General features: G+C 39.5%; 1 protein-coding gene across 1 annotated transcript in view; it reads left to right on the top strand.

The window, feature by feature from the left end:
* The window catches only part of PLPP4 (phospholipid phosphatase 4), a 127,254-nt gene that overhangs the window by 50,626 nt on the left and 64,398 nt on the right, over window positions 1-12,230 (top strand). Inside the window, exons 3-5 of the mRNA XM_088132075.1 lie at window positions 1,946-2,036; window positions 3,875-3,938; window positions 4,858-4,982. Coding sequence (XP_087988201.1) covers window positions 1,946-2,036; window positions 3,875-3,938; window positions 4,858-4,982 — 280 coding nt within the window. The remainder of the gene's footprint in view (window positions 1-1,945; window positions 2,037-3,874; window positions 3,939-4,857; window positions 4,983-12,230) is intronic.

A 12,230-nucleotide genomic window follows, 5' to 3' on the forward strand; every position in this document is an offset into this window, starting at 1 on the left:
GTGTAGGACAAAATTACAATTATGATATGGATTTGTTTACTGTTTTCATTTTCCATTATATTTTTTTCATAGTGTTCAGCTTATGAAAGTAAATTTTGGTGCTGGAAACATAGAGGGCAATACAATTTCTTGCTAAGGATTCAAACATGCTTATAACCATGCATGTGGGGCTGTGGGATTCTGAGTCAGCATGTATGTCTTCATGCCACATTAAACCTGATATTCCTTATATTTCAAGAATAGCTTTTTAGTGTGTTCTGTGGACTTTAATGAGAATCTGAAATTCTGTCAGCCCTCGAGAGGGACAGTGCTTGGCCACTGGATCCCAGCCTGTTCCCACCTCAGTGGATTCATTCATTTTTATCCTAATCCCATTTACTGAACTATTCCTTTAATAAGAGTTGGTATACAAACAAGCACTATCACACAGAACAAATAGAAGTGCCCTCACCTTAATCCGAAGTTGTAGCATTGTTCACTCCTAAAGATGGAAGAGAAATTCAGCATGAAATTTATATGTTTGCCCTGCTTGTATATCCCAAATCTATATAGTAAGGCAGAGAAATCCACAACAGAATATGATACATTCTCTTCTTTTAAAAAAGTAGGATTCTTTAGAGAAAAAAATAACTATGCAAAATATATACAGTACAATTTATTAGGAGAAATGTGCAAGAAAATAGGTACATACAAAATTCTTGGAGGTTGAACAAATGATTGTGAAAATGGAATGAGGATGAACAAAATGAAAAATGGAACAAATCAAAAATTGAAAAAAAAATCTAGCTATATATGCAGGTTTATAGAAGGTTCTTCTGCACACTGAATGATATCATTCCTAATACTCTGTTATCACTGTTGGGTGCATATTATTACATGATCAGCTTTTCCAGTGATCTGTTATGGTGGTGGAAGGGTGAACTAGGATTCTTAAATAAGTGGAAGTATTTATACATAGTATAAATAGGAAAGATGTAGTTTTCTGCATAAAACCACCCATGCCAACATAATGTTATTCTTGCTTGCTTGTTTGCCTGTTCTGAGGCTTTCTATATTTGAGTACCAGGATTCATTGAATGTGAAGGCTGGGCGAGCCTTCATGCCAGATAGCAAGGAAATTACACATGTAACCCTATCATGAATCCATGAGTATTTGGTTCTGTTATATTTGTCTCAGATAAGATGGGCAACTGTGCATGTTTAGCACATCTGTGTAAACCTCCGAGACCATTTTTGTGAATTTTAAAGGAACAATCAGAGATTTGTCTAGGGTAACAATTTTAAAAGTAGTATAGGGGAAAATTATGCACGTATCAGCTGCAAAGTCACACAAGAACGCTAGAGCAGTGTTTCTCAACCTTGGCTACTTTAAGATATGTGGACTTCAACTCCCAGTCTGCTGGGAGTTGAAGTCCACACAACTTAAAGTAGCCACGGTTGAGAAACACTGCTCTAGAGTTCTTTTTGAAATTGAAAGGGGCTGAATTGTGAAGTATACTTTCTGGAAAGGAGATTCTTATGGGGAGAAAATGGATTGGACAGGATAGTCTAATTTTGAAACATCTGAACATACAGCATGCACATGTTTCATATACAAAATATATAGGATATACTAAAGCCATAAGTATTTTTGGAAAATCTGTGTCCTGATGTTTTGTAATGTATTGCCACCGCTTTAGAGCTTGGCTTTCATTTTGACAGCTGATAATTGTTCAGCTGCAGCTCTAATTTGTTTGTATCAGTTAAGATTAAGAATTTATTCTCTCTTTTCATAATAATAGTAATTAAAAGTATATTTGTTCTTGGGTTCATGCAGCTTTTCATGGAGCCAGGGAAATCACTAATAACAGCTCATCAGCCCATCGAAATGAAGCAAACTGGAAATTATTATTTCTGATGGAGAGACACAGCAGTAACAATTAATATGTTGTTGTGTCTGTCATAGGCTATTTCGTTCCTGACACCCCTGGCTGTCATTTTTGTGGTGAAAATAATCCGGCGCACAGACAAGACTGAAATTAAAGAAGCTTTGCTAGGTATGCTAAGAATAATATTAAATTCTGTTTTAAAAGATGGGAAATTATTTCCAAAAATGTTGAGAAATTAAAAATCTTCCTTTCAAGAGTCTGGTATATGTACTGGTCAATAACTGAAAATCATTATTATTATCATCATCATCTCTCAAATATTCTTATGCCCTTCAGGGACACCCTCCCCACTACTATCCCCCACTTAAGAGGGATTTCCCCTTTCCACCAATACTTCTCAAGTTATCACAGTGTACTGAGAGAACAATATGTAAACAATATGTTCCTATACAAGTCAACCAAAGGCCACATCCCCCCCCCCCGGCAAAATAGAGTTCTCTATTAACTGGACAGGGAAGGAAAGGGGGAAAAAAGGGAGAGACAGCAGTAAGTAAGTAAGTAAGTCTACTGAGTTCAGGGACCTTACTCCCAGCAAGAATGCTTTGGATTTCTAATCCTGTTAGTCATTATGAAATCTTGCAATGTTTTAGCAGAATTCAATGTCTCTTAATACTCTCTACTCTAGAAAGTGAGTGTCTACAATGAGACGAAAGAGGGAAGAAGTCATTGTTATTGCTTTGGCTTCACTGACTGGGCAAACTCTAGAAAACTGCATGGAGTCCATTGATAGAGAGGGCTTTCAATAATGGGCTCAAAACATTAGTTTTTTTAGTTCTGAGTCTCATTATTGCAGAAGGAAAAGCAAACTGTTTTTTGTCTTATAGACACTAGCTTGTTATTATAGCTACAGGGCTCTACTTTTCATCTATCCCCTTGCTTTCAGCAGTATCTGTCTATATTTAATGATTAAAACAGAACTTTCCCATTTCAAAAGTAATCATTTTCTGAGAAGAGAAATTCTCATCTTCCTTTCAGGTAAATATAGTTATTTGGATTTCCAACCAATTTTATGAGGGTCCTAAAAAACAATTGATGGAAGAACTTCAGCTTTCTTGGGCCTCTGGAAAAATCTGAAGCAATTATTGAATGATACAGTATTTCTTTGCCAGTCTAGCTTTCCATTGATATTTGGTAATCCACAGAGTTGTGTGGGTTTCTTCTGGTAATGGAGTACTTACTACTTTTTTGAAAAGTGAGCAGGTCTTTACACATGATGAAATAATTTACTTATGTCAGTAAAGTGAGCCAATTTGGCATGTGGTTAAGGCATCAGGCTAGAAACTGGGAGACTGTGAGTTGTAGTTCTGTCTTTGGCATGAACCAAGCTGGATGACCTTGGGCCAGTCATACTTTCAGCCCTAGGAAGAAAGAAATAGCAAGCTACTTCCAAAAATGTTGCCAAGAAAATTGCAGAGACTAGTCCAGGCAGTCACCAGGAGTCAGCACTTTGGAGGCACACAAAACACACACACAAAAGTCAATAAAAAGCCAGCTGATAAACAGAGAGCTCAAAAACAGATCCCCCCCCCGCCCCTCGATTATAAAAACATATGAAGACTGCAAATCTTGGTAGCTCAATTGTAGAGGAGGAGAAACTTGTTCTAGCATATATGGAGTGGAGAATATCAACACCTGTTACGTATTTGTATAACCCTTCTCACTGGCAGTAAATTGAGAATGAAGGAATGGTTTCTGGACTGGTTGTTGATGTAATGGGATCAAACACGAATCCATCTTTATCTCTGAAGAAGGAATTTGTGGGTTCCAGAGGCATGGGATATGAATTGACTGTGCCAAAAGATCACAGAAAAAAAAAACATGGAAAATATTTAATGTTATCAAACTATCAGTTAAGTTTTCTGACAATGTTTGTAACAGCCTATTTCTGAGTTCTCATTGCAAATTTAAAGCATATATTGTAGTTTTATATGTTTTTTCTTTTTTAGCTGTTTCCTTGGCTCTTGCTTTAAATGGACTCTGCACGAACACTATTAAATTAATAGTGGGGAGGTAAGTTCTGAGTAACTGTTCAATATACACCAAGGTAGCCATAATGATTCTGGATGGACATGACAAGCAAGAACTTTGTATAAATAAAATTTAGTATAATTATCTCTAATCATAACTACTTGTAGTATTTATTATTAGATTTGGAGAATGCCTGACTCCCCAAAGACATTAGGTGGCTTTTCATCATTACTGTTACTATTACATGTTCTTATAATTATGGAGAAACTAATGGGTGGATAAATGAAGAGTTGGTAAAATGAATGCCTTGTAGAAGTGTTGCTATTGCTTAGACATCTAGAAAATATTAGGGCTGTGCAGTGCTTCACATTAGATCAGTTTGGAGCACCTAGGAACACAAACCTAGCACTTGTCTACCATACTTTAATGTAAATGTGTCTTTTCTCTGGAAAAGGAAGCATAAACAGGATTTTTCCTCTGTAGGTAGAGGAAATGCTGCAATAGTTTTTAGATTTAAAGCAACTTCCCTTTTGCTTTGCTTGGAGAAATGAAATCTTGTATGGGAAAATGTAGAGGGAACTAAATTTAGTTGCCCACTCCCATAAACCCAACTCCATTGAAATCAGTTCATTGCATGACACCACTGTGAACCCTGTTTCCTTCACCTTTTAAAAGTGCCTCATGTGGTCTTTTCCAGGAGATTGAAAAAGCCAATTAAGTTTTGAAAATGCTCTTCTGATATAGCCCTCCTGTTTAACTCTAGGCAGTTAGAATTAACTGCTTTCATGGTCAGAATGCTCTGGATGAAAATAACTAATTAATTTCCCTCAGCATTTTGCTCAGTGGAAAGCAGAAAAAATTGAGCTTCCCCAGCAGAAATAGTCAGCTTAATGTAATGATCACTTGGAGGCTTTACTAACGACTGCTCTTCCATATCAAATGTTCCTGGTGTTTCTTGCAGACCTCGTCCCGATTTCTTTTACCGCTGCTTTCCGGATGGAATAATGAACTCTGAAATGCACTGTACTGGTGATCCAGATGTTGTGTCAGAAGGGAGGAAAAGTTTTCCTAGCATCCACTCCTCCTGTAAGTTCTTTCAGATGTTGTGCTTTGCCGTGATTCCTTCTGCTTCCAAGATGATATGGGGCGAGAAGGCACATATGAGGTAGACAGAATCTGATAGAGAAAGAGAGTGTCACCAAACTGAACTTTGGAAGCACTGGATGGGGCAATGACACAGTGCACAGGGCTTGTATTTTTCTGACTGTCTGCTGGGCATGAGGGTGGGTTAAACCCAGCATAGTCAGAGAAGACTTTGGAGATATTAGAAAGAAGAAGAAAAAGGCTCTGTATCAGTCTTTGGCTACAAATTCTACCCTGATATAGAGGAAAGGTAGAAATATTGTGGAATGATAAGTCATCTTATATGCGGGTCTGGATCAGACTCAACCATTTGGGCTCTCTGGTTCTGGGGACTTTACATGTTTAGCGTTGGATGAGATTGATGTGCACCCTGGGGGAATTATTGGACTCACAGCCCCTGCTGAAGGAGCAGGTAGCAGCTGTGGCCAAGAGGGCCTTCACACAGATCCATTAGTGTGCTAGTTGCAACTATTCCTAGATCAGGAAGCCCTTCAGATGGTTGCTTGTGCCTTAGTCACCTCATGGTTGGACTATTGCAGTGAACTCTACATGGGGTTGCCTTTGAAGACCATTCAGAAGGTACAGCAGTGGTCCATAATGCAGTGGTGTGGACAGTCATAGGCATGTCATGATATGGAAGCTGCTCTGTTGCTCTGGAAGCTGTACTGGTTACCAGTTGGCGTCCAGATGCAATTTAAGCTGCTGGTTATCACCTATAAATGTCTTCATGGCATAGGGCCTGGTTACTTGAGGGACTGCCTATTTCCTATCACTTCTGCCTGTCTGGTAAGATCAGGTAAGATCAGGTAGAGTGGGTGCCCTCCAAGTCTCTGGGTCAGTGTCATTTATCGGGATCTATGAAATGTGCCTTCTGTGGCTACTTTCCCCTAGAAATCCATGTGACTCCCGCCCTGGTGATGTTCAGAAAGTCCTCAAAAGCCTGGATGTTCTCCCAGGCTTAGTGGTAGTGGTTGTTGATCCCCTGTGTGCTGTTTCTCAATGGTTTGTTGTTTCTTGATTTTCAAGTATAAGTTGCTCAGAGTCATTTGGAATTGGGCAGCCTCTAAACAAAAAATCTACAAGAGACCTGCACAATATGCAAGGCAACAAGCCTAATGGTGAAATGCTTATCTAGCCCTTGTTTCCCCTTCATGGATCACTGCCTTGTCGTGGCGAAGGGGCTTGCGTAACTCAGTGAAGCCATGAGCTATACCGTGCAGGGCCACCCAAGACGGACAGGTCATGACAGAGAGTTCTGACAAAATGTGGTCCACTGGAGAAGGAAATGGCAACCCACTCCAGTATCCTTGCCAAGAAAACTCCATGGACAATGTTAAAAGGCTAAAAGATATGATGCCGGAAGATGAGCCCCTCAGGTTGGAAGGTGTCCAATATGCTACTGGGGAAGAGCGGAGGGCATTTCCAAGTAGCTCCAGAAAGAGTGAAGCGGCTGGGCCAAAGCCGAAAGGACGTTCAGCTGTGGATGTATCTGGAAGCGAAAAGAAGGTCCGATGCTGTAAAGAACAATATTGTATAGGTACCTGGAATGTAAGATCTATGAACCAAGGTAAGCTGGATGTGGTCAAACATGAGATGACAAGATTGAACGTCGACATCTTGGGAATCAGCGAACTGAAATGGACGGGAATGGGTGAATTTAATTTGGGTGACCATTATATCTACTACTGTGGGCAAGAAACCCTTAGAAGAAATGGAGTTGCACTCATAGTGAATAAGAGAGTGGGAAAGGCAGTAATGGGGTACAACCTCAAAAATGACAGAATGATCTCAGTGCGTATCCAAGGCAAACCATTCAATATCACAGTCATCCAAGTCTATGCCCCAACCACTGATGCTGAAGAAGCTGAAGTTGACCGCTTCTATGAAGACCTACAACACCTTCTAGAACTAGCACCAAAAAAAGATGTCATTTTCATCATAGGGGATTGGAATGCTAAAGTAGGAAGTCAAGGAGTAATCGGAATAACAGGCAAATTTGGCCTTGGAGTACAAAATGAAGCAGGGCAAAGGCTAATAGAGTTCTGTCAAGAGAACAAGCTAGTCATAGCAAACACTCTTTTCCAACAACACAAGAGACGACTCTACACATGGACATCACCAGATGGTCAATACCGAAACCAGATTGATTACATACTTTGCAGTCAAAGATGGAGAAGCTCTATACAGACAGCAAAAACAAGACCAGGAGCTGACTGTGGCTCAGATCATGAGCTTCTTACTGCAAAATTTAGGCTTAAATTGAAGAATGTAGGGAAAACCACTAGACCACTCAGGTATGACTTAGATCATATTCCTTGTGAGTACACAGTGAAGGTGATGAATAGATTTAGAGGATTAGATTTGGTAGACAGAGTGCCTGAAGAACTATGGACGGAGGTGCGTAACATTGTACAGGAGGCAGCAACTAAAACCATCCCAAAGAAAAAGAAATGCAAGAAAGCAAAATGGCTGTCTGATGAGGCTTTACAAATAGCTGTGGAAAGAAGGAATGCGAAAAGCAAGGGTGAAAGGGAAAGATATAAGCAACTGAATGCAGATTTCCGGAGAATAGCCAGGAGAGATAAGAAGGCCTTCTTAAATGAACAATGCAAAGAAATTGAGGAAAACAATAGAATGGGGAAGACTAGAGATCTCTTCAAGAAAATTGGAGATATGAAAGGAACGTTTAGTGCAAAGATGGGCATGATAAAGGACAAAAAAGGCAGGGACCTAACAGAAGCAGAAGAGATTAAGAAGAGGTGGCAAGAATACACAGAAGAACTATACAAGAAAGATCTTAATGTCCCTGATGTCCACGCTGGTGTGATCACTGACCTTGAGCCAGACATCCTAGAGAGTGAAGTCAAGTGGGCCTTAGGAAGCATTGCTAACAACAAAGCTAGTGGAGATGACAGTATTCCAGCTGAGTTATTTAAAATACTAAAAGATGATGGTGTTAAAGTGCTGCACTCAATATGCCAGCAAGTTTGGAAAACGCAACAGTGGCCACGGGATTGGAAAAGGTCAGTTTACGTTCCAATTCCAAAGAAGGGCAACGCCAAAGAATGCTCAAACTATCGCACAATTGCACTCATTTCACATGCTAGCAAGGTTATGCTCAAAATCCTACAAGCTAGGCTTCAGCAATATATGAACCGAGAACTACCGGATATACAAGCTGGGTTTCGAAGAGGCAGAGGAACTAGAGATCAAATCGCCAACATTCGCTGGATCATGGAGAAAGCACGAGAGTTCCAGAAAAATATCTACTTCTGCTTCATTGACTATGCAAAAGCCTTTGATTGTGTGGATCACAACAAACTGTGGCAAGTTCTTAAAGAGATGGGAGTACCAGACCACCTTACCTGTCTCCTGAGAAATCTGTATGCGGGCCAAGAAGCAACAGTTAGAACCGGTCATGGAACAACCGATTGGTTCAAAATAGGGAAAGGTGTACGACAAGGCTGTATACTGTCACCCTGCTTATTTAACCTATATGCAGAGTACATCATGAGAAATGCCAGGCTGGAAGAATCACAAGCCGGAATTAAGATTGCAGGGAGAATCATCAACAACCTCAGATATGCGGACGATACCACCCTAATGGCAGAAAGTGAAGAAGAACTAAAGAGCCTCTTGATGAGGGTGAAAGAGGAGAGTGCAAAAGCTGGCTTGAAACTCAACATTAAAAAAACTAAGATCATGGCATCTGGACCCATCAATTCCTGGCAAATAGAAGGGGTAGAAATGGAAGCAGTAACAGACTTCATTTATTTGGGCTCCAAGATCACCGCAGACGGAGACTGCAGCCATGAAATTAAAAGACGCTTGCTCCTTGGGAGGAAAGCTATGGCAAGCCTAGATAGCATATTAAAAAGCAGAGACGTCACCTTGCCGACAAAGATCCGCATAGTCAAAGCTATGGTTTTTCCAGTAGTAATGTATGGCTGTGAGAGCTGGACCATAAAAAGGCCGAGCGCCGAAGAATTGATGCCTTTGAACTGTGGTGCTGGAGAAGACTCTTGAGAGTCCCCTGGACTGCTAGGAGGTCAAACCAGTCAATCTTAAAGGAAATCAACCCTGATTGCTCATTGGAAGGATCGATAATGAAGCTCAAGCTCAGATATTTTGGCCACCTAATGCGAAGAGAGATCTCTTTGGAGAAGACCCGGATGCTGGGAAAGATTGAAGGCAAAAGGAGAAGAGGACGGCAGAGGATGAGATGGTTAGATAGCATCACTGAAGCAATGAGCATGAAACTGAGCAAACTCAGGGAGGCAGTGAAGGACAGGAAGGCCTGGCGCAATATGGTTCATGGGGTCACGAAGAGTCGGACACGACTTAACGACTAAACAACAACAACAAGCCCTTGTTTAATAGCATTTTGGCTATTAAGCCCTTTTAGATCACTCAATACTGTTGGTCAGTTGCAGTGAATACAATGTCCCACAGGTTGTGCGGGATTTTTTTTTTTTTTTAAATATGGGTCCGCTTTCCCAGAATTCCTCCAAAGATACTGTCTTTGAAGGGCAACTGTTAAGGTAACAGAAGAGAAATTTAATTAAATACATGGGAGTATTTATGTCAAGTACTTGTAGTTTAATTTTATTTTATTTGAATGTTATTATTTGAAGCCAGAAAATACAGTATATTTTGTGTCAAAGATATGATCATTATTGTTCTTGATGGAAAAAAGATACATGTACATGCACACACCACACAGAGAAGCACACACAGTAACACGGTGGGCAGATGGTTATATATGACAAATTATAAACTGAACAGTGCAAATGAATATTGTTATTGTATGCATGATGCTGTCCACCTTTTAAGAAAATGTCAGTTCTCTAAGTGTATTGCATATGAATGAGTAATAATCCACTTTTCAGAAAGAAGTAAAATGGAATCATTGTTGTTAAGATGGCTGCTGTCCAAATTTACCAAAGGTTCTGTGTAAATTCCTTTAAATTCTCAAAATAAGTTGCTTCTCTGTCACTGTCCACTCTGCTCTGTTTTTCCCTACCAACAAACTATTGGCAAATTAACAAAACCTCACCATCATACAAGATTGTATAAATTGAGTCTGCCTCTTACATCTGCAGTCCTAAATGCACATATGAGAGATTAAGTCCTGCGTAATACAGTGGAACTTCCTTCTCAGTGAATAGGATTGCTTTGTAATGGTTGATTTACATATGCACATATGCATGTATATGTTGTCAAATGAAGGAGTAAACTCTCTGCATTATATTGTGAGGCGGTGTGATATTTATGTAAAAGCACAACGTGATGGTTATCCTAGGGCACCCTACTTACAAATCCTTACTATGTTAAGCTAGAGATTTGCAGAAAGATGTTCCCATTCCCTCCCACTTTGCTCTCTCAAGGACCTTGAGTAGTGTCCTTTCCTCTCATTGGACTTGCTCAAGATCAGTGGTTTTCCAGTGCTGTTGAGGAGATCAGGTAGCTAGCAGAATCTGAGGGTCATGCCCTCTGCTTTATGGTAGGGGAAAAGTGACATAATTCCTGATCACACTGATCATCTGGCCAGTGTAAAAGAGGGTGAAGCTCCCCATGACTCCACAGCTCCCCCTTTTTTTTTTTGCATCCAAAGGCAACCTGCGTGATGTACCTCCCTCCTAATTAAAGAACACTATTTCCTTTGTAGAATAATAAAAAAAGAAGTTGTTGTTGCTGTTGTTTCTTCCTTTCCTTGCTTTGGAAAATGCATTAGGAAAATCTAGTTAGTTATCTCACAAAATGATAAAAGTTGACATCATCCACAATCCATTTCTTAAATGAGTTAAAACAGCTTACTGTAGTTCAGTATTAAGTTTGGTTATTTTTCTCTCAAGTTGGAATGTATGAAACATCTAATATGTAACATGATGTCAATTTACTGGCGAAGAAAATTTTAAGACGATCAGTCAAAACCCTGTGTCTTCTATGCTCTGGTTGTCAATTAAATAGTTGCAATGTGAAGTTGCATCTTCTACTCAGTGTTTGGGAATATATTTGTTAGGCTTTCCTAAAGCAGTGTATAGTATTCATTCATTCATTCATTCATTCATTCATTCATTCATTCATTCATTCATTCATTCATTCAATATAGCCACCCATCTCAGACCAGTGACTCTAGGCAGCTAACAGTAATAAAAACAAGCAAACAATTAAAACAATATAGAAAATTAAATATAAATACAGCCAAGAGATCTTTTAAAAACTTTGGTGTCAGCACAACCATGAAATGGAGCTCTTTGCACGCTCAGGGCCCCAGGTGTGGGCATAAAGCCAGGCCTTCAAGGCCTTCTGAAAAGCCAAAAGAGTCGGGGCCGTTTAACTGCTTAGTCCTTTTTTAATTCCAGATTTTTTACATTTTCATCATAGGATAGTTATTCCAACCAATTAATAGTTCAATTGTCCATTTGTACATCTTCTGATACACCCACCAGAAGAATCAATTTTTGTTCTTTTTGTTGATTGAGAGACACATTTAGCTAGTAATTGAATACTGATGATTACAGAATTCCCTCATTTCTTTCTCTTCTATATTTCTTGGGAAAGGTACTAACTATCCCCATTCCCACCTGAATCTTCTTTAGGGAAAATCTTACTTCTTAAGGGAAAAAGTTGCTGAACAGCTGATACAGATTTATAGTCCATCTATTTAGAAATGTCCAGGCATGCATCACCCAAACTTCTTGAAAATCTGTGCTCTCCTTCCACTTTATTAATGAGAACTGTGCCAGCTTATTGTCCAATAAACCACATGCCTTCTGATCAACCAAATGGTAAATGGGCTACTGGATGAAAACCTGCACTAAATCACGCCATTTATTCTTGGCACCAACTCACAGGGATTCTTTTGCAGGCTAATTATGACAGTATTAAAATGCAGTCTGTTTTATTTTGTCAACCGGTTCTATGTTCTTGCTGCCCCAGAAAATACTGTCAATTTTGTATGTTTATGCCCTCTATTTTTTTTTTATATTGCTCAAATGAGCAGAAAGACACTTAGCTGACTAGACTTGAAATAAAGTGGTGAACAACAGCTGACAGAAGTGTGCAAAGCATGACAAAAGACCTAATTTTGTACTGTCAGTCATTTCACAGTTGCTGGTATCAGTTCTGTTGGCTGCAAGACAAAAATGAAAAGAAACTACATTTAGGAATAAAAAAGAGGGTTTCTGT

Source organism: Python bivittatus, unplaced genomic scaffold (assembly GCF_059951505.1).
Source record: "Python bivittatus isolate LINGU-HERP-01145 unplaced genomic scaffold, Pbiv_v1 ctg000980_np1212, whole genome shotgun sequence".
NCBI lineage: Eukaryota > Metazoa > Chordata > Lepidosauria > Squamata > Pythonidae > Python > Python bivittatus.